General features: G+C 37.9%; 1 protein-coding gene across 1 annotated transcript in view; it reads left to right on the top strand.

The window, feature by feature from the left end:
- LOC140246231 (protein MON2 homolog) overlaps nucleotides 1-24287 on the top strand; it is a 105038-nt gene that overhangs the window by 76170 nt on the left and 4581 nt on the right. Inside the window, exons 26-28 of the mRNA XM_072325687.1 lie at nucleotides 7223-7255; nucleotides 16470-16598; nucleotides 23575-23765. Of these exons, the coding sequence (XP_072181788.1) occupies nucleotides 7223-7255; nucleotides 16470-16598; nucleotides 23575-23765 (353 nt within the window). The remainder of the gene's footprint in view (nucleotides 1-7222; nucleotides 7256-16469; nucleotides 16599-23574; nucleotides 23766-24287) is intronic.

The following is a 24287-nucleotide window of genomic DNA, read 5'->3' as shown; positions in this document are numbered from 1 at the left end:
CTGCTGTCTGATCCGTGTATCCTTGTATCCTTATCCATGGAGATTATATGATATCACTGGATGAATATGTTTTGCAAGCATGATTATTGGCCATCTCATCAACTGAAGTCAGAAAAAAAATGCTCCTCTGACAACTTGAAACCAATATAAGCTGTGAAGTTTTGTTCAAAAATGATAGTGACAATTAAGTTCATACAAACCCAGCTATTGTCTGGGGTAATTTGAATATCTTTCACATTTTTGCTCTCTCCCCCTTCTTGAAAGTCACTTCTTGGAATTTTCCAAGCTAGAAAGGAAACTTTCCCAAATGTTAATGGGTCACACAACACACATCCTGACAAATTCTTAGAGTTAACACCCAAAACTAGTAAATGTTTCTCGCAGAAGATCACTACTTCATATTCAATGTGTTTCTTTCTTATGTCTGCATGAAAAAAAGAAGAGATAAAAAGAGTAATGGATTAGTAAGAAGTAGTAGGCAACCCCCAGGACATCTGTCAAAGGGGAACAACCACAAGCACCTGTCTTATGCCGAGTCAGTGAGTCAGTATTCTTTTCTTCTTTTTTTTTTCAGACCATGCTAGTCAAGTATCCACAGCTACAGTTACAGAACAGTTTGAACATTGATCTAAGGATTCCCCATTTTTCTTTTTCTTTTTTTCTTTTTTTTTTTTTTTGTTTTGTTCACCACTAAAGACAAGTCTAGCCAAGAAGAAATTAAAGAGAAAAATCTGGGGGGAAAACCCAGGAGGTATGTTGAGGAAACTATGTGGAAACTATCCAGAATATGCTGAAACTCGCACCGAATTTCCTGCCACAAGTGACTGTCAGTCACGCTACCAAGGTTCTTCTGTTGAGGGAAACTCCACAATTCGTGACTAGACGTCCCCCCAAAAAGCTAATTGTCTCATGATCATAAATCCAGTTTCCACAGCAGAAATGATTTGTTGTTGTTTTTTCTCTTTCACTCAAATTAAAATTTGTCAACATTGCATTTTTGCCTATTTGTTCAATTGACAACTATCCACAAGTGTAGATGAAAGTGAAGAATAACAAGCAAGAATTATATAAAATGTTATAATAGGTGACTACAAGATATATATTCCTTGAGAATTTTTATTTTCCTGGAATTATGTATTAAACTAACATGTATAGAATGAGGATGTGTGCATATATTTGTTAATACGTTTGTAGACTCTTATCACTAAAAGTCCATCAATATATGAGCTGTTAGAATGCAGACTTTTAGTTCATGAGTCATGATATGAGCTGAAATCGCTGTTTTGTAGCTGAACATGTTGGTGTCATGATCAGTTGCTGCTGTTTTCTGACACCAATGCCTGATGTAATATGTGGTGAGTGTTTCTTGCTGTCTGTTCATGTGCAGTATCAAGTGAATATCAGTAACTGGTAGTAATGGAAGGAGTAAATAAACTTGTCTGTACAGCCAGTTTGCCAGTCTTTCCGCTGGTGTCATCTTTCTACATGTAATGATGAATTTGCAGAATTAAACTCAAATCCAGAATCCAGGATGTTACGGGATGTGTCTAAGGGGTAATATGTGCCAAAAGTAGCTGTCACAAAAACGTCTCACATTTTATTTCAAGGTAAGGAAAATATCTCATGACATGGGACCCACAAGAGTTGATGTAGCAAGTTGAGTCTGGAACATGTTCACACAATTCATGTCTCTTACAATTGTGGTAATATTTCAATGCATGTATCATGCATTATCAAAAGGAGGCCTACAATAATCTGTGCTCTTTAATGTTAAAGCAAGCACACTAACACTCTTATTCACTGGTGTATAGTATATGTGAGAGAACGAGGTTAGATGACAGCCTCTTTTGTTGCTGTGTGGTTCTGTGATGAGTGATGTTGATGTGATGAACAAATGAGTACTACTGTAGGTGGTGATTGAATTGATTTGCTGCAGTAATGTATGAATTTAGTGCTGACAAATTTGTGTTAAAGTTCTGGCTAACATCTTAACAAGTGCTCAAAAGTAAACTGAATCAAACCAAACCATACTGTACCGCACCATACCATGCAAAATTGGGAGTATTTGAGCGCACTGTGGAGAAAGGGTACCTCATGAGTAATGGCTAGATTCAGGCAGAGGGGTCACACATTTTGTAGCAACAAGGTTATATACCCCTGCTGTACTTTTGCTACATACATGTGTCACGAACAAAGAGAATCAACTCTTTGTGTTATGATGTGATTGCGTTATGATGTGATGCGAGTTGCGCACATTCTTTCTCATGTCAACTTCTGGTACGGTACACTTTCGGACCGCTTTGCGTTTTAGCGCTCTCTGGCATGGTATGGTACGATGTGGTATGTTTTTGGAGCACACCGAGAAGTGGTCCACGTTTGGCTTGGTATGGTATGGTGAACATTTGGTATGTTTGAGTGCTCATCTCTAGCGTAGGTATGAAATGGTATGGTATTCTGTAGAGGAGCACTCGAATGCACCCTTACTTTCTGAGCTGTGAGACCCTGCATCTGTGTTTGTTTTCATGTCATTCCAACATTGACATTCAGCAGCACTCGGTCAGCTCCATCTACATCAATGTTGTAAAGTTTTTGTTCCAACCTGTCATTCAATGTTGAGATTTAATTGTCATGTCATTGTTATGTCAGTCAGTGCATTGATTTCAGTATTTCCTTTGTTTTTGTTTTTCATTCTGATATTGTTCTTCTAGAAAAAGACTCAGGTAAATATTTGCATCATGATCGAACGTTTTAATATGCGCATGAATATGTTTATTTTCTTCTCCCTTCTGAATTAACCAACTTAACACATTGCATCCTTGATACTGCTATCATGGTTTATGTGGATGAATTATTGATTCTATCTACTTTCTTTCTAACCCTTATTGTACAGGAAAGTTGTTCATGTCAATAATGAAGGGATTGTTGTCTTAAGAGTAGTCAAAATATGAGTGTCAAATATCTTGAAGGCTGCAGATTAAAAAAAAAAAAAATCTCATTAGAAGAAAGCAAACTAGAACTTTTTTTTTTCAGATTTAACCTCTGTTCTGAATGGATGTTGTTTCCACTAGATAGTTGATGTATACATGCATACATTATCATGAGATTTCTGTTATGTGTCTGTGTGTGGTTGGGCAAATGTGTGTTTGTGGGTGTGTGTTTGTTGTGTGCTTGTGATACAAAACATGGAAATCACATGATGTATGGTTTTTGTCTTGTTTCACTAATGGTCACTATGTTTATCTTGCCATGTCTAAGCAGTATATCACACGTGACTGATATCGAGAAGGACTATCTCATTCTAACAAGCTCACTTTCATTGCTTCTTGTTTTTTTATCTCCTTCACTCATGCCAATCTCCATAGCTGTATCAGGGACTTTTTGACTCAAAGGTACACACCCTGTCCTCCTGATCACATGTAGTTCTTAGTGTTTGTACTCATCAGCAGTTGTTGGAGTTGTTTATTTGTCAAATCGTCATCACTGTTGCCATGCCTTTCTAGTGGCTGTGTTTTATTTGGCTGTATTTCCATTCTTCAAATCCATTTCTGATGATAGTGGATATGCATGAATATTTCAAATCATGTGAATTAACTTTTGATATCCGAAATCACCTAGCCTAGCATTCATCTTTCACTACCATTTTTAAAAGTATATTTGTTTCTTACATGATAAAACATGGAGATAATTTCAGGTATGCACCTACACACATGTACCCACACACCCACACACACACACACACACACACACACACACACACACACAAACGACAAACATAGATGTGCACATAGAAGTATGTATTTAATGATAAAGTATTGATGTTGTTGATAGAGAATAGAAGCAGAAGACAACACATAATGATTCAGAAATAGAAAGCCTAGTACTTGACATGCTTAATCCCTAGACTTTAGTGATTGGCTAGTCATATGAAAATGACGAGCTATCATAGTACAATTGTGATAAAACAATTTTCTGTTATTCATGCTATAAAGATTATAGTCAAGTTAGAGAATAGTTCTCCTGGTATTGCATAGCGATTCCCTATGCATTTTGGTGTGACTGCTATATACAAAATGTCATTTGTGCAGCAATTTCATTACATAGAATTATTGTACACCAGTTTCTTGAAAATATCTCTCCGTCGACTAAAACTACTATTCAATTTTGTTTTTAAGGGTGTGATGGGATAAGACATCTCAGGCCACTTGCTAGACGTGAGAGCTCCAAACAAGGAAAAAAAATAAATGAATTAAAATCACAACTCACCTTATGAACAGATATATCAAAAGAGTTAATGAGTGGTACTTCTTTGTCTCACAGAACTTGTTCAGATATCTTGCCTAAATGTACACTGTGGTAAATCACTTTGGCTGTGTTCTGACTGGTTAGATACTTCTTCTCTCATTGCGTTTGTACCAACCAACATAGTAGAAAGAAAGTTTAAGGAATGTTTGCTGAAAACCATTTAACTGCTAGAGAGAGCCAACTTGGTTTAGACTGCCAAAGACAAGGGCAATTCAATAATTTGCTTTTTTTGTGTATGATAAAAAAAAAAGATGAATCAATTTATAAAACATTCAAATTTGTAAATCATGGAGAAACATTCACCTTTTTTGCACATTATGTTTCTTTGATATGATCGTCAAATAAGGTTTTGGATGTTCTCTGATAGTTTCCAAATACTTAACATGGACTAGAAGATATACATAATTTATAAGGCACCTTGTGTGTCATCTCTGGATGTGATGTATAGACTTTTGGTTCCTTCTCTTTAAAGGCTTTCTGCCATCTCCAGCACATGATTTGATCTTTGTCTGTACTTTGATACAGTTCAGTAGAAAAGGGTATTACCATACTGGGTCACTTTCAAATTCCTCTGAACTGATGAACTGCTGCCAAGTTATCCTGAATCTACAGGAAGCAACCAAAAAAAAAAAAAAAATGAAAGAAAAAAAAAGATCTCTTTATGTTTTGAGAAAAGAATATAACACCCTTCCTAATATGGAAAGTATTACTGGTGAGATACATTTGGTGTATATGTTTCTCCCTGATAATTCAATTGGAACCTCCCTGCTTTGATGTGTGAATGAACTGTGTTGGCAGTCCCACTTATGCCCTTCTGAATAATTGTTATTCCAGCTCAGAAGATGAGAGTTGTTTTTCTTTTGTTTTTATTTTATTTTGCATGAATTCATACCGTCCTGGATATTTTATGTTTCCCTCCAGAGCCCCTTAAGTTTACTGTGTGGGCTTGTCCTACCTGGCAAAAATTAATGGCTGATTTGTGTGTGATGATGAATTTAGACATTTAATGCAGTGAAACTGGTGAAGAAAATAGCTATTGGTGAGGGTAGTCAGGATGAAACATCCCTCTATGAAAAATTATGAAAAAGATGAAAAATCTTGACACATATAAAATATGCCCCCCAAAAAGGATAAAAAATAATTTGTGACACAAGAAAGGAAGGCAAAGAAAAGAGAAAAGAATGTATCCATGTGAGAAACATAAATTACAAAGATACTGGTCAAGCATCACAATATTGACATTATGCAAGTTAATCAACATTGCCAGCCTTAATTTCTTCTACAAGACATACAGCTTGTCATGTGTTTTACATGACATACTGTGTGGGAAAAGAAACAAAATCTTGCATAAAAATTTCATTCAATAGCCTCCTTGCTTCATCATTGTCTCCATTTAAGTGTGACACAAATGGCCTCCGAGTCACACAGTTTCACTTTGCATTCCATTGTCGTGTTAAAGTGCCTTTCATTCTTGTGTAATGTGTTCCATGGCACTGTATGTGTACCACTGACCAAAGATCACTCTTAGCATACTTCATTGTGAGATCTGTTGCGTATATTCTTAGCAGCATTCCGAGCATTCTGGGCAAACTCTTTCTATTTCCGTCAAGAACGACAGAAAGCAATTTGTCAATTGTCTGCATGACTTTCTGCTCTGTGATTCATGTTTGAGTGGTTTCTCTTTTGATTCTTTGTCAGCCATGTTTGGATGTGGATTTCATTTGTAAAAAGTGGTTTTCTATTTCAAGTAGTCAGCTTTTATTACATATAGCCACCCATCATATTTTGTATGGGCCCTGTTAGATTTCATTGCATCATGCTCAAGATCCTCATAATTTTTCTACAAGATGAAGGACACCAATGACCACATTGTGTACATACATGGTTCCTGCACTCCTGGAAAACTAAGAAAGGTCATGAAAATTTGAAAATGCTTTTTCCAGACTCTGAAAAGGCAATGAACCAAAAATGAATACAATGAAAAGTCATTGGAAAGTATTGAAAATAATCTTACCATTTAAAACAAAAACAAAAGAAAACAAAAACAAAAAAACGTACATATCACACATATGTCAAGAAAGATAAAGCTGCAGAACTAATGTTGAGATATTTATGATTATTAGAGATTGAATTTTCATGACAAAAAATAATTATCAATAAACATTACACCCATTTGTTTATAGTTATATAACAAAGTCTATGGGACAGATTATGTTTTGCTTAGTTAAGTTCAATTAAAGCTGTTCTTGCTACAATTAAAATTTTTGTGTGCATATATATGTACTATGCAAATCTTCTTTCAGAATGTAGTAATAACAAAAGATATACCAAGGAAGACTTCTTGCAAGACATGTGTGAGAAATTAAGGCAACCTCCAGACAGTTTGTCGTTTTTAAAGTTCAGGTGATTCAACATAAAATTTCACTTGTAAATGATACAATGCCTTGTGTAGAATGAATTCCATTGAAATTTCAAAAGTGTGCAGTTGAGGGCTACAGATTTTAAGGGATATAAGAGATTTATAAAAACATTTACATGCTAGATCAGTATCCTGTTTAGTGCTTGTAGAAATTTTCAGCCAGCAATTTCTCCTGTTTAGTGCTTGTAGAAATTTTCAGCCAGCAATTTCTCCATGAGATGACTTGTACAAAATGTTTTGCCACTCAGTAGGGCAATATGTACTTGCATCGTTCAAAAAATGAAAATTCATGTGTAATGTTCATTTCATAAGGCTCATGATGCGCTCATTGTCTTGATGTCAGTTGACATTGCTTTGAATCACGTAGAGATGCGTACCATTTTGAGAGCTACATTTCAACTCGTTTTTCGTGCATTCTTTTTTTTCTTTCATTTCCTTCTTTGTTCTGTTTTAAAACATCATGTCATCCTTCACCAACAAACTGTTTTTAAAAATGCGAAGGAAAAGTGGGAGAGCTATAGATCCTCTGTGCAGGTACGTATGGCAAGTAGTGTGTCGTGTGCTGTTCTATTTGTCTTATGGTAGCAGTCTCTTCCATTATCCCAGTCGCTATATTGGCTTTATATAATCAGTGTGAGCTTGTTTACAATTTGCAGTGTGCTTGTATTATTAACCTACCAATTATCTGCCTTATTTGGTGTTTGTGGTTTATTGTCAGCTAACAGCGAGATATTTCAACATGCCAAGCACCACCTGCCCTGGGCTAAAACCTCTGGCAATTCAGCAGAAGTGCCAGTGTTCAAATAATGAAAATATGTGTGAAGGGCAGCCTCATTCTTTCAGCACATTCTTTTTGTATTTGTGTATGGCATTACCAGGTATTATCTGTCAGCCTGTGGTCCGTGAAACGGAACATCAGGGCACAAATTCCACAGGATGCATTACGATCATTAAGTCCATTTACGCGGAAACCAGGGCTCTCGTTGAAATCAGGAATTTCCCTAATTCATCCAAATTTTTTACACACCTTTGTTGCGCAAGACTGCTCTCTGATAATCTTTACTTGGCCGGGGTTTGTCATCGTAAGGTCAAATAAAGGAACAATATATTATGTACCAGGGTATGTATAATATATAACCAAGAATCACTAACAGAAGGTTTCAAGTTGATCTTACCCCTCCTTTATCATTTTCACAACAACATCTACATAACACATGGATTATTTGAGCAGGCTATCGACACTTTGAAGTATGATGGTGCCAAGAAGTATCCAAGTTTTAAACAGCAAAACCATTAGGGTGGGATTTCACGGAGCACGCGAACGATTTGCGAAGGACGCGAATGACAAAATCCAACATTCGGAAAAGTTTTTTTCCGAATGTTTTCCGACAATGAAGCCGAAAACTATTCTTGCGCAATTTGTGCGAAGTTTTCACGACGTATGTGCGAATGTCGTGTGTATCATTGCTAAAGTACAGCATGTTACGTACACGAAGAACACGCGACGGAAATGTGAACAACGAAAAATTTTCAGTAATCATGGGAGAAAATGTACCCAAGGAGAGGTGGAAGCTGTCTTGAGTTGAATTTTTTTCTTTGCTCTGTTTCTCCTTTCTTTTTCTCTCATTTTTCTATTGTGTGCTTGCCTACATTTTTTTTTCCCTGGGACGTATCTCCACTAGTAAAGCATATGATTTTTTTTTTTTTTTTTTGCAGTTCCTCCAACACATAATCTTTATACTTCAAATGCAATTTTACATACTTTAGATTAATTTTAACTGTATTCTGCGATTTTTTTTTTGTATTTCAAACATTTCTTTCTCTTTGCTAGTCTTTAATTTCTTTTGTTACTATAGTTGTTAATAATTGTTTGATGTTTAGGTGTATGCTACGATTTTTATTTGTAGAAAACGTATAGGTCATACATCCCCCAAACGTGCGCTAAACGTTCGCGAGAATGTCTCAAAAGGTACGCGAACAGTTTGCGATTATGTCGTAAAATGATCGCAAAAACTTCGCAGATTTCGCGTAACATACGCGAGACATTCTCCAAAGTTTCGGAGTCTGTTTGGAGTTTCACGAACATTTTGCGAACATCACGCGTGTCTTGCGAAGGTCTTACGCATATGACGAAGCTTTAAAGACACTTTCGAGAACAATTCACGAGCAAATCACGACCAAGTGTGCGGAAAAGGTTCGCAGAAAATTTCAAACTTTTTTGAAATTCTCGCCGAAGTAAAAACGACATTTGCGAACAATTGACGACGCTTCCGAACCCTCACGTTCGTTTGGCGATCTTTTGCAGACCAAAATGCGAATGCTGGATTTTGCCATTCGCGTCCTTCGCAAATCGTTCGCGTGCTCCGTGAAATCCCACCCTTAGGAATTACCATATGATGACGTGAAGAGCATTGCGATTGAGGAATAACCAGTCATTCTGCTGCCAGCAATGGAGCGGTGTGGGCTGGGTTACAGCTTTTCCTGGTGGACAATATATCCATTGCACAACTGTGTTTGCTGATTGACCCAACAATTTAAGAGCAGTTAACACTTTATGATGACCCAACAATTTAAGAGCAGTTAACACTTTATGATGCAGTATTTGATACTCCGATGTACCAACTAGAAACCTGCCATTTTATCCTACCATTAATTCTTTCAGGACTGTACCCTGGGTTATCAAAAAAAAAAAAAAAAATGGATGAGAGTAATAGTTAATGCTTAATGCAAGAACTTTTTGTTGTGCTAGTATAATCTCAATACAACAATGAATGAAAGCTAATGCATCAAATAAATCCTGTAATTTACCTAATTATTATCTCCACCAAGGGAGGAGGTTATGTTTTCTTCGGTGTTGGTTTGTTGGTTTGTTTGTTTGTTTGTCCGAGTGCAAAATAACTCAAAAAGTTGGGAATGAATTTGGATGAAACTTACAGGAAAGGTTGAGATTGACACAATGAACAGACAATAAAATTTTGGTAGTGATCTGGGAATTTTTATGGATTTTATGAAGGATTTTCTATATTTGGGCAGGTAGGGTCAATGAACTTGGGAGTTCAAGCTGTGCGTATTTGAGGTTTTCATGCATGCACTAAAGTGCGTGCTCTAGTTTCTGCTAAGCGAGGCATACCGTGCAGCTGGAAGTTGATGACGTAACAAAAGGCTTTTATCTTGGGAAATCGGGCAACTTTTAGCACGCATAATACGTATGGCTGGAAATCACTGATCTCTATGGAAAAACAAGATCAGTGGTGGAAATGAGCTGCTTGGCAGAGGTCTGCGCTCTCAGAGTGCTTCTCTAGTTATTTTTCTCTTTCTCTGATTATTATACCAAACAGTGTAATGCTGATACCCTGCCACTGTAGTAGTAGTAGTAGTTTAGGCAGTGCACACACATGCAGCTCAGTCAGCACTCGGCAGCAGCACCAGTACCACTACACTATGCATTAAATGCCCTTCATATGAAAATAAGTAATCATGGACTGAGTATTTGAATTAAAATGGTCTCTATTTTAATTACTATTCCAATGATGAAAAACATTTTTTGTAAGTTCTTTTTTTATTTTAAAGTTTAGTGTTTTGCGTGACCTCAAAGCTTATTCTTGATATTCCTGCTTTTGTAACAGGTGACTAATGCCAACCCTTTTGTGGTTGGCCCCACTTGACTAGCAATAATTAGCAAACGGTATCACCCAGGCACATTATTGTGCCGCATAAAAAAGAAGAACGGGCCCTTGATATCATGTAAAAAGAACTCTGGTGATGTTGCTTGTGCCAAGTGGTGACCTTCCCATCTTCCCTCCCCCCCCCCCCCAAAAAAAAAAGAAAAGAAAAAGGTGAAAAAAAAAAACCAATATCATACATATCTGCTTTGTACTGTGTGTAGGCACGTAAGATTAGACACACAAAAAAATATTCATGTGCAGGCTCAGTAACCAGGATTTTCCCCCCAGAGCAGTAGACAACTCCTATCCAATATGGAAGGCCTGTGCACAACCCACTCCCCCTCCTCCACACACCTTTCTGTATGACTGATCATGCAATCAAATGATGTTCTGCCAACAAACATCCCCACATCAGCCGTGACAACCTTTACCCACAATGCACCACACACTCCAATGTTGACGTGCCCATAGTCATGAATCCACTGAAATGAACCACACGCGAAAAGAAATTGGTTTTTGTATATAGTACATCAACGCTTTTGTCATGCTTACATTTGAGCGATGAAAGATAACATGCACCATATGCATGAGGTCATTTAGAATTTTATTAATAGTAAGCAAGTGGTCCTTTGTTACATTGTCCATAAATGTTGATTGCATGGTCTTTTGCGTTTTGTTTTGTTTTTGTTTTTTCCTCTTTTTTTTGAGAGGGCAAAATCTGTATTGACATCTTCTCTAATTTTACCGGAAGGATATCATACGTTAGCCAGCAAAATTGGCTAAAACAAGTCCACACGATTACTGTAAACATCCCCCCCCCCCCCGATCACCACATCCTCATTTTATTTCACCACACTTTGTAAGTAGGGAGCTATTTTCTAAATGTAAATGGCACCCAGGTGGAAATGTTTCCCCTTTGCTATAAAAAGTAGAGATAGGTGTATGATGTGACAGGCAGGGACGTCATAAGCTTTTCTCCTCGTACTTCACTCTTTAGAGGTGATGGAAGCAAAATATGGGATGAATGCACAGTACATCTGGTTTTTCACTTTCCCTTTACTCTGCAATTTCTGTCGTATAGAACCTAAACTTATAAATTAGCCAGGGACTCAGTAGCAATAGAAATATTGGGGCAAATCACTTTATCGGAAAGATTTGAAAAAGATGTGATCTTGACTTCTTAAAACAAGTTCAGTATGTTGTAACCCAAAGTAACCAAACAAGATTTCAAAAGTAACCTTAGTGCTACTGAATGAATACATTACGAAGTCTTAAAAACCGTTTGAAGTCTAGATAGTAGCATTTTCTTACTAGGACAAGGTTGTTCAGACTCTGTTGAAAACACACACACACACACATCAAATGCATTTATGTGTGTCAAGGCCTTTTCTTAGCCACAAACCAAGCAAGCAGAAATATGAAGGAGAAAAAAAAAATCATTTGATACTGATGTTTGCCAAAACAACCAACAGAGATGTGTGTTTGTGGTAAATGGATGACTGTTAGATTAGCATTGTCTTTTCAATGCTGGGATTATTCAAAATTTATCCCTGAAAGCACTCTTATAACAGAACCTTAATTTTGCAAGTGTTTGTTGATTTCTGTTGAAATATAAATGTAAATGGATAGATAGATAGATAGACAGTCAGACAGACAGATAGATAGATTGATGGATGGATGGATAGAGATAGATGGATAGATAGATAGATAGATAGATAGATAGATAGATAGATAGATGGATAGACAGGTAGATAGATCGATAGATATACCAGGTAGATACCAGTATGAAGTGTATTATGGGGGGGGGGGTTGAAGGAATCAGACCGGGGTTACTGTATTTATTTGTCATTTAAAGGTTCAGTTTGCCTTTGGGAGCAGGGATTTCAAAAATGTTCAAGATATCACATTTGATGCATATGTGTAGGTCTGTTGTATCACAAAACATCCTACATATAAAATTTTCGCTATGAAGCCTGAAATATAAGGATATATCAGTGTTTTTATCAATAAACCGTAACTGTAGACGGTTTAGTCTGGAAACATTTTTATTGATGACTATTGTTCACATTTTGTGTAGTTTAACAACACGTAACATCGGTTATACAGATTCAAATTTTTAAAAGTGGTTGTTTCTATCCCTAACTCACATTTTATAACTATTAGAAGGGTTTTTTACACTGGCAAATTTTTGCTCAGTCCCGTACCAACAGTGGGGCTGAGGGGGGGCCTTAGCCCCACTGTTGGTACTGGACTTTCCTTAGCCCACTTTCTGTTTACACTTTGCCAAAGTGGGCTAGCCCCACCGATAATCCCGTACTATCTGGCCCTGCAAAAAAGCAGGGTTAGCACTGCAATTGCGGTGCTAACCCCGCAATTGCGGTGCCAAGCAAGCGAGTGTAAACAGAACGAAGAAATAATCTGGGGCTAAGCAACTGAAACAAAGCCCGAACCCCACAAAATACGGGACTAAGACATACGAGTGTAAAAAGGTCAGTTTTCTCTTTAGCCCGGGACAAGAGCTTAGTACAGGATTTATTGGCGAGTGTAAAAAGCTGAAAAAATTGGTACGGGATTAACGATAGTCCTGCTTCAGAGAAAGTACGGGGTTAAGAAATACAAGTGTAAAAAGGGCTTTAAAGCACTAATGCTGGCTTTTTGTTTCATCTGAAAATAATAAATTATGCCTTTAACTCATCTCATCTGTGTGTGAAGTATTCATGTTAAAATGTCTCAAGACAGCTGGATTTATTTTGAGTCATGACAACAAATTGAGTGCAGTTTGTAGTTAATGACCACCACTTTGACCTTCTAAGTCACATGTCCTGATTACCTGTATGCATGCATTGCATTTAGATTTCCAATGCAATTTATTAAAGAGACTGAGCGTAACAGTTTTGATATGTGTTAACAACCACATCCTGCTATTACACATCCATGACACCAAAAACCCAGCATGACATACGTGTGAAATCGCATTATATACCTGGACATTATCCTAGTGATCACGAGATATAACTTCTATTGAATATCAAAGTGTCATTTTTTTGATGATCCAGTCTCTGGCTGCATTCAGTCACAAATGAAGTGAACTATAATACCAGAGCATACCATGCTACAACATGCAGACTGTGCCACAGTGGCTTACTGTGACTTGCATGATTCAGGGAGTGTCCAGACTCTTCCACTGAAGGGGGACTTTCCTGGTACCTTTATGTCGTGCCAATCTCATGCTACAAAGTTATGTAAGGCTCATTAAAGATAGAATAAAAATGAGAAAATAGAAAAGAGGGCAAGTTGGCCCGTAATGCATTCCCACAATTCAGTAAACTGAACATAAGAAAGGTCCAAGTCCATTAGAGAGAATTGAGAGAAAGTAAAAACAACAAATAAAATCCCAATATTTCCTCTTTTTTCAGTCATATGAGAATGTTATGTATACAAATTAAGATATAAACAGTCAGTTGAATTATTATCTGTATTTGCATTACTTTATGATGTTTTTGCAAAGATGTAGCCAAATTTGGACTTGGGCCATTCTTGTTTTCGGGTATTCAGTTTCATTTTGATAATGTGGCCCTCTTTGGGTTCAAGTAAATTTTGCTGCATCGCATGGTACACAGTGGCATTCTCTTGGACCACCATTCTCATGGACCACCTTGTGAGATGGTCCACTGTGGCACACCCTACCTTAACCCTAGTCTGGTTCGACACTTTACGGTATGCTTTGGAAGTATGACGTCATCTTCCAAGATATGCTCTGGCTTACTATAGCTTGCTGTGGCACATTTTATGATGCTGTGAAAGTAGAAGTTTTGACACGCCCTGTGCAATTTCATGCTATACCTTATCTTCTTTCATTGCAGTACCAGTCATCCAGTTTCCCCACTTACAGTAGATTTTTCTTAATACAATGTTTAACACTGCATGTCATATTTTTTATTTTGTGAATTACAGAAGTCAGTTGTCTTTTTTTATATTTTGTGTGATTATACTGCTGCAGTTGGTTTCCATTTATATAATGAAATTGTTCCCTCATATTCATTCAGTGTCGTTTGAAGTATCATATCCAACATTTCCACCTACTAACCGTAGAAACGTACCACACCATGAATATGCATACATTACATTTTCAGGTTCATGTGTGCTGCATACTGTATACATCAAATATTTAGCGAGTCTAATTTTTCAGGAATCGGGACTTCCCAACAATTTTGGCAGTGGTTAAATTTGCAGTTGTGGAGTACGGTGCTGAACGGAGAAATATATGCGTGCACGTCATATTTATTTGGGGATCAGAGTTTACATTTTTTTGTGCGTTTTTGAATTACCAAAAAGAGCGCCCAACTTATGAAATTTGCGAAAATAAAAACCTCATGAAATATTTGGCGTATACAGTAAAATGTTGCCCAACATGTCCCACTTATTTTCAGTAACCACCACACATGTTTTAATGTGAATTTTTCTCACTTCAGCAGATTTAGGTATTTCAAGACATGTAATGTAGTTGCATTGCAAGTGTCAAGATTCTTATCATCAAGTGTTGTGTTAATTTGAATAAAATCAGAAAATATAATATATTAAGGCACTGCAAGAAATATTTCTATCTCCAAGACTAAAAACTCATGATGGGAATTTCATGAAGATATTTGTGATGAACATGTTGTTCTCCTTTTTTGTTCGTTTTGTTCTGGGTCGCAGACATGGTCTTTATATGGCAAGTCTTTGTAGTTTTGTATAGTCAACTTGGTCCGAAATCATGGGACGTTGCCTCATCAGACAATGTGAATAATGCACCCTAAATAGTATCTCATAAAATGTATTTCATTTCCACATCTACACCTGGGCTATTGATAGCAAACCTGTAAAGAATATTGCTACATAATCTCTCATTGCTGTGACCATCAACATATTTGATTACATGCTAATCTTTCCAGTTTGCCTCATCCTCATCCATAATTCAACCTTGGGAGAAATATTCATATGTCACTAATGTGTGTTATTTTGTGTGTCATTTTTTTTTTTTTTTGGCATAATCTTTGTTATTCATCCAGCCACTACACCCTTGGATGTTATGTAATTTAATTGTGATTCGACCATGATTTTTAGCCGTACCTTGTTCATACATGTTGTATAATCCTGGCATTCAGTTCCACTGTACATGAGCATGGCTTTAGAGTAGCTAACTCACACAGATGGAGAATAAATAATGTCATTGTTTGCTGAATTAAGGCATGAAAGTTTGTCTTGTCATTGGAATTGATGATAAAATTATGCTAACATTCAAAAGAACACATCTGTATGGATGCATCTTGTCTATAAACCAATGCAGCTTGTCAATGCATGAGTTATTCACAGCCTGTGATAGTGATTAGTATTCTTTTATGTGGCTAACAGAACTTTGTTGATGTAAACTTTGACCCAGAACAGACTCATCCTGTTCAAATGCCCTTCTATTCATGTTTGTGTGGTCAGTTTTGTTTTGCTGATGATCATGACCACATCCTAGATACAGTGAGTAGAAAATAGCAACTGATGTACAAAGTGACATGACGTCTCAAACTTTTAGGTAAAAATTCATTTTGCCTGTATGCAGCGTGATAAAACCAGCTAGTGCATTGTGTTGCATTTCTCTTGCTCAAATTGGCACATGATAATATGAATACACAGAATTGTGAAGGTATTTTAAGGTAATATTTCCTCTAAATGGGAATATTCAAATGACAAGGGGAGGTGGAGCAGTAAGGGATACGACAAAGCATCAATCCTGCAGGTCTTCATCAATCCTGCAGGTCTTCAGGTATAATTGTCCGACATTTAAATGAGTCGGAATAGTAAAGAAGATAAAATACTGATGTTGACACTGCTTCATAGTAACTTGCATGTATAAATTTGTTCAACAAGGATCACTGGCTCTGACCAACTTATTTTGTACCCGCCATAACATACATGTCTATGATTAGGGAGGTTTTTCCAGATATCTTCTGTTAAGTGGGATGAGTTCTTGATGAGATAAAGCATATAAAGATGATTTGTCCCGTCTCATGGGCCTCTCTCCCTATTTCCCTATCATTCAATGCCTTCAGTCTGACTGGGTGGCCATGAACTACGTGCCCTTTGCAGAGAAGGCCCTTCAGTTGACCTCTGACCTCTACAGGTCGACGGCTGAGCATCCTGCCGTAATGGAACAGCGTGTCCTGCAAAATATTCTCAGGGTAGGTGGATTTTTCTTTGTCTACACTAGAATGGACTTTACATACTTGTATGCCTGACCAGTGTGTTGGATAAAATCTAATCCCATACTCTGTATGATAGATGCATTTCGTACTTCTCTGTGTGATGAACAAGGCTTGGGAATGTGATTTTTTTTTTCCACCTGATGTTATAGGAGAGAAATATTTAATGTGCAACATTTGTTGCTAGGAAGGACTAGTGAAGAAAAAAGAAAAAGAAGATCGAGCTGTCCCCAGTTCACTCAGGCCTGTGTGCAATGACTCAAGGCAGTGTCTCACTGCATGTGGCATAGCAAGAAGTTTCACTGAAGGATGCAGTCTTGTCATTCAGGTCCTCATGACATTTATTAGGGATACATACACAGATTTTACTTCAATTCCCAAGGGCTGTTCTTCCCCCAGATTTGATCCCTTCCAGTAACCGGAACAAAGGGATCTTGTGCCCCATGAATTCTGCTATAGACTGAACACTCATTTTTGGACTTTGCAAAGATTTCTGCTTGGAGTCAAACATGCGGCTTGACAGTCACTGAACTCACAGCCACTCTGGAAAGAAATAATGGAATGAAGAAAGAATGACTAGGACTCCTAGGAAGTGTGTTGCAGTGGAAGGCAGCCTGAACCAATCTGTTGAGAGTGGCTGATGAGATTGTGGTTATGATTGGGGGTGGGGTTGGGCAAGGTAGGGTTGAGGGAGGGGGTGCTAGCTCTGGGGAAGGCAGTGGCAGCTGTGGGAGACAGGGTATGAGCTTGCCCCCTGCTATGATTGCTTGTCCTGGGATGTTGGGAACGCCCAGAGACATGCTCACTTGACTTCCCTTGGAACAAACCATGACCAAGACGTGACTTGGTGGAGTAGTCTACATCACCAGACTGGGTCCTACAATCATCTGTGCCTAGTGAGATAATGGTCATGATTACATTCATACATAGTCCACTAATCTGCTAAAATACTGTCACAGTGCATAATTGAAGAAAATTAATAGAGGACATTAATAGAGAAAATGCACACATCAAGAGTGCACTACTGTAGAGCATAGAGATGATTGGAGGGCTATTTAATTTGCCCACATATCAAACAAGCTGAATGTCTTTTAAAGAGAGTTAAAGTAGAAATTCAAAGAGCACGAAACACAAATTTGATAAGAAAATATTGAATTTGAACATCTGTCCTAGGTGTACACAAAATATCGAGAGAAAAGAACAATCCCAACTATTTTTTATTAATTATTGAAATCGGACGAAAAAGTGAACCCGAAATGCCCCGATGAACGGTCTGCCGATACCCCTTCCAGATGACGTCACGCACTGGATTCGTACTCTGAAAGTACACGTTCGCTCCATAGACTACTACCGTGAATTGTTTTCAGTGTTGTGTTTAGGAGCCTAGCAAGTCCAATTATTTAGTTTATTAGCAGTTTTCTTGCATGTCTCCTTGTAGTTCACAGTTTTTCCTTACATTTCATCCTCATAAAGTATGAAATTTGTGAATGCTAGCGGTGCATAAAAGAGATTTCTTTCACACGTTTTTGTCCGCATTTCGGTTCCGTGCCTTCAAAAAGTAGATCCGGTCACAGCAAGCTGGATGGTACGTCTCGCTCTCAGCTGGTCTGCATCGGCTGTTCATGCACTGTGCTGGTGTGTGGTTCGCATTGCGTTGTGTGTGTTTGCGTGTGTGTGATACTAGTGTTCGTGCTCTGATTTCTTCCTCGGTCTAATGAGAGCTGTGCGTAAACACGTGTGTGTATGGGAACATGTACTATTGTACGTACTTCGAACATGTGCGCCAGCTCCATGCCCCCTCGACGTTCGATGCAAGACTCCCTGCAGCTGATCACTCGCTCTCTCTGCATGTTTGTTTGTAATAATAATGGATGAACATAAACTCAATACTGTACGAGTAATGTTCGCCACACGTAATCTGTGTATTTCGTATACTGTTCTACGAAGCGAATTGCTACTTACAGAGGTGGAAGAATGAGCCGTGAGGAAATACTTCTTTTTCCACATTTTTTTTTTTTTGTTTGTAAACCGCCGCCGTCATTCATCGTACATACTGATCGTCGAGACTCTAAATCGTACTGAGCCGTATGTTATACTGTTTTTAATTTTTTTTTTAACGTCAAGGCAGACATCAGACATTTACTTTACCATCAAACGCAGCTGAATGTTACTGTTATTCATTTCGAAATGTTATAGCAAATATCCGACATTTATTTTAGCATCATATGGAGCAGAATGTTGCTGCTATTCACTTCCAAACGTAAAAGCAATCATCTGACATTTATTTTGGCATCTTCTGGAGCCGAATGTTATTCCTATTTACTTTCGAAAGTTAAAGCAAACATCCGACATTTATTCAATCATCGTATGGAGTTGAGTATTATTGTTATTCATTTTTGAACGTCAAAGGGATCATTCGACATTTATTTTAGCATCTTCCGGAGCTGATATTATTGCTATTTACTTTCGAATGTAAAAGCAATCATCCGGCATTTATTTTATCATCGTACGGAGTTGAATACTATTGTTATTCATTTCCAAACGTCAAAGCAAACATCAAACATTAATAACTATTTTACCATCGAACGCAGCTAAACATTACTGTTATTCATTTCGAAATCTTAAAGCAAACACCCGACAGTTATTTTAGCATGGTATGGAGCAGAATATTACTGCTATTCACTCCCGAACGTAAAAGCAATCATCTGACAATTATTTTAGCATCTTCCGGAGCCGAATGTTATTGCTATTTACTTTCGAAAGTAAAAACAAACATCCGACATTTATCTAATCATCGTACGGAGTTGAATATCAATTTGTTATTCATTTCCGAAAGTTACAAGGGATCATTCGACATTTACTTTTAGCATCTTCCTGAGCCGAATGTTATCCTTATTCATTTCCGAACGCAAAATCAAATATCTGACATAAATTTTTGCATCGTAAGGAGCTGAATCTTACCGATATTCATTTCCAATTATTCTAGCATCTTACGGAGCCGATTGTTACCGCTGTTCATTTCCAACAGTAAAAGCAAACATCCGACTTTTTTGGTGGCCCGATCAGGCCACCAAAATCTTCATTTCTGAAATATTGTCGGCCCGATGTGCGTTTTTTGGTGGCCCCGGGCCACCGGGCCACAGTTAGTGTCGAGCCCTGTCTAATGAATGTAGATGATCGCAAGTGTAACAATGAAATATGATTCGTCCCCCCCCCCCCCAAAAAAAAAAAACAAAAAAAAAACACCAACAAAACAAAACATGCAAGAATGTTTGTGATTCCATAGATGCGTTTATCCGGACATGAATCTAAAAAAGAGTTACAAAACCTCTTTATTATTATCATTATTATTATAAACGAACCATCAGAAAATCAAAGCTAATCTTACGTTCAGATTAACATTTTTTTTTTCTTTTTTCATTGTCGAATTAGCAAACCTTCAGAGTATCGACTCTCGAGCTAGCTTGTTTCATTTTCGGATAAACGAACTTTCACAGTAACGTGCAAACATTATTTTTTTTTTTAGTCGGGCATAAGGAAATGTTCAGAAAACGTGTATAGACGGGTGGTAAAAAAAGGAGAAAAAATAGGTTTGAATTTTAGTTTAGCATCGCGTCTCTTATGCGTGGTGCTCGTTATTCCGAAAAAGAATAAGATTCACTATCCCGGTGGTAGTTATTTCGAAACACGGATATTGCATGTGCGGATGTTTGTTAATCCGACAAATTTAATTATGGTTTGTTTAATTTGATTTGATTTGTGGTTCGAAAAGTTCGTTTATCTGAAACTGAATTACGCGGCAAGAAATTACTTATTTCGTTTTCGGATAAACGAACATTCAGAATATGGAATGTTTTTGAGTGAACAGGACTTCGAAATAACGAAACTTAATTTTCATCTTTTTCTCTTTTCGATTTAAGAACCCTTTTTTTCAGTTTTTGGATAATTAACCCTCGGGAGTGACGATCTTTTAAAGTAACGACCAGTAACCTTCCCCCCCCCCCCTTTCTCTCTCTCATAAGTTTATGTCGTAGTTTGACATCTTTAATTTTTTGTTTGTCCGGTATTCATTATTCCTAAAATAATGAAAAAAGAAGAAGACATGAGATACATGTGTACGTATTCTATAATTCTTTATTCCAAATCTGAAACACGCAAAATCCCTGTGCCAATGTTTTTCTTCCGAAAATATAAGAGGGTTTGTTAATCCAAACATTTGTAGCATTATTCTGAAGTTTGGGTAATGTGAAAATTGGGAAAAGGCTTGTTAATCTGAAAACGACTTGAATTTGTTCCCAGATTAAGTTTCTTATTTCTTAAGTTTTAGATTAGCGAACCTTCGGAATAAACAACTTTTAGAGTAACAATCAGCAACATGTTTTCTCTTTTTTTCATAACTCAGAATAGAAATAATGTATACAAAATGGAGAAGTATTTTAAAGCAGGAAAATAAGGCATTTCAAGTTTAACACTGTTTATTTATTTCATTTTTCTTTATCGGTAAGTACAAACAATTCTTACAAGAAATAGAAAAGGAAATAGAGAGAAAGATAGAGAGAGGGAGAGAGAGATAGCCCTATTTTAGGCAAATTGAATGAGAGAAATAAAGAATCATTACGTTTGTAATCCTGGCTAGGTCTTCGACTTGTCAAACATTTTCCCTATTCATTCCTCCAGGCCCCAGACTGTTCATGACCGCCAAGAATGCGCCAGTACGCGCGGTTTCTGTTTTTGTCAAATGGTCTCTCTCCTCTACCCCCATCCCCAAGTCGCGCACCTTGCCGTCGTGGAATTTTTATTGTTTCTTGGTAAACTTGGTGTTTACTTTTGACCGCGCGTTATTGATTTGTGTTATTTTTTATCTTGAATTGCGCACTGTGCTCGGTATCCACATGGAGCATGCACAACCAGTGACTACCCGACTCACCTGTAGGCAGCTAACGGCGAGCAGAAAATGGCAGTTTTTTCTGCTATCGCTATTTTCTACTGCCAAAATAGGCTAATACATCGTATTGGAATAAAAACCTTGTTCGATATCGATGAGCGTTGATGTGGCATCGTAATGCAATACCCGGGCTTCTTGAAGTAAGTCAGTGTTCGACAGTTGTTGAAATCGTGACATCGCTAAACAGTTGTTAGTTTTGGGCTTGCGTGTGCATGATTTCATGGGTTTGTTGAAGGGAAAATGTGGAGAAGGAAGGTGGCTTCAAAATTATTTGCCTGCCCGATTCGGGCAAGCATTTTTATCCTTGTTCAGAACACTTGTACGACTTTGATTTTCACTTGCCCGAGCAATCGGGAAATGCTTGTATGTCCGCCCTGCTAGCCTAGTATTGTACCTCCTTGGTCTGACCGGTTTGAGGTCAGCAACTAGTCAGGCGCAATGGCGTGATAGCTATCATAGCAGATGTCATTTACGGAAGTTTTACGAGCGTGTGCACACTGTTGAAGCAGTGATGTAATTACTCGCGAAAACACCGAACCTTGTCGATGTCGAAGATTCCACTCCTTCTCTTCGCTTCCCACCTCCCTGGTTAGAATCTCGTATAGTCGTACAGTATTACAGTATCGGGCGCGAACGTAAACAAACACACGTGGTTATGCAAAGCATGCATGGCAATTACGAGTAGTTCACGTCTATGTTCCTACGCCAATGAAAGTACTTCCATGACTTGGCTAATCACGTAACAGGCCAGGCACGCAGGCAGTGAGGATGGTGGTGCGGCGAGCGGCTACCAATGCGGATCGGAGCAGTAGAGCCACTTCACCGCGGATTAATACAAGTACATACTGCATGCGAGCAATCGCGAGCTACGAGACTGGGCTGCACAAGTTGTTATCTCGATCCTCGTTTTAAAATCTCTCCTATTTTGATATTTCGCAATTTTTCGTAAGTCTGCTTGTTATTGTCAACATTACCATGTCTTAGATTATCAATCCTGTCACGGACATCCTCATGATTTCCAATGAAACGCTTCATATGACCAGCGAAACTTGAACGTGCTAACATTACAAACGTAAGAAAAATAAGATTACCTAAGTAGCTTGAATTCCTGAATATTGACGAAAATATCTGTAAGAATTACAAAAAATCGAGAGAGAAATGTTTCTTCATTACTATTAAACCATGAAAAGTTGTATTTCGTTCAATTCGACTTTTACATAAGGAAATAAAATGCAAAAGAATCAGGTTGTACCTCCGTTAACATTGTACACACATTCACCGGGCAGAGTCCGCAAATCCAGTGCGTGACGTCAGGCGAAACGGGCATCTTTCCTGACGAATTGGCCCTTATCAGGCTCCAGAAAACCGCAGTTTTTCGTGAGCGTTTACTTCTTTCTAGCAACGCGAAAGCGAGGTAACAAAATTCCATTGCCTTCTATGTCTTCTGAGCTTTCTACTGATGCCTAAATTGCAGAATTTAATGATCTCTTTGAATGTCTACTTTAAAGAAGTTCATAGATTTGAAGCAGTTTTTATCAAGTGAGTTTCACGATGGGATTTTCAAATGTATAAAGAGTCAGATGCTGGCAAAACAAGTTTGAAAGACCGTTCCATAGGTGAGAAGCAGAGTTAAGTATGATTTTCATATGTATGTTGTTTTCTGATATCATGCTTACTACTTCTCATACCTATTTCATCTATTACACTTTTCCTTCACCTCCATTTCTCATTGACTCAATTTCCTTTCCTTTCTTCTGTGTGTTTTTTGTAATATTCACTGTCCTTCAATCTGATCATTTTCTTCATCATTGATCTTTTTCTTTTTCATATTCTTTAACTTTCTGCCCTTCCTTCTTATTCCTCAACTTCTTCTGTCCCTCTGCCATTTCCCCCTTCGCCTGTCTTTAAGTTTTTTTGTTCTCTTTTCCTTCTCTTTCTCCTTCCTTCTATATATGCTTTTCTCCTCCCTCACCCTTGAAACCTCCCCCATCCCCGACCCCTGTTTACCAGGTGCTGCAGCTGCCGCTGGGTCTGAAGTATGCCTGCCCCGCTCCGTCCACCTGGAAGCTGGCCGTGCAGTGCCTGCTGGACATCCTCCACGTGGGTCTGCCGGTGGCGCGTCACCCAGGGTTCATGGCCCACTTTGCTGAGATGTGGATGGACCTGGCTGCCTCCTTAGAGCTCTTCCTTTTTTCAGAACAGTAAGAACTGCTTCCAACTTAAAGAAGAAATTCACCTTCATATTCGTGTAGATTGAGTGAATGCAGCAATGTTAGTAAAACACATCAGTGAAAGTTTGGGGAATATCAAGCTATCTGTTCAAAAGTTGTGAATTTTTAAAGTATCTGTGTAGTCACTGCTGGATGAGAAGACTACTACAGTGTATAATGTCACATGCATAGATCGATATAAGGAAAATATAAAGATAATTTTGCAAGATCTTTTTTTTTTTTGAAAGTGCACATTTCCTTGACATGTCACTGACGTATGTTTAGGGTGATATTATTCCTCCTGCCTTCTGAAAGAGGCAAGTCAAGTGTTCTTTTATTATGCAAGAAAAGTGAAAATATGTTGAATTTTCTTTATATTTTCTTTATACACTTCTACAACCTGTAGTAGTCTTCTCATCCAGCAGTGACTGAGAAGAGACTTCAAAAATCCATAACTTTTGAACGGATTGTCTGATTTTTCCCAAACTTTCACTGATGTGTTCTACTAGTATT

The sequence above is a fragment of the Diadema setosum genome, chromosome 2 (assembly GCF_964275005.1).
Source record: "Diadema setosum chromosome 2, eeDiaSeto1, whole genome shotgun sequence".
Lineage (NCBI taxonomy): Eukaryota > Metazoa > Echinodermata > Echinoidea > Diadematoida > Diadematidae > Diadema > Diadema setosum.
This window is presented reverse-complemented; position numbering and strand designations above follow the sequence as displayed.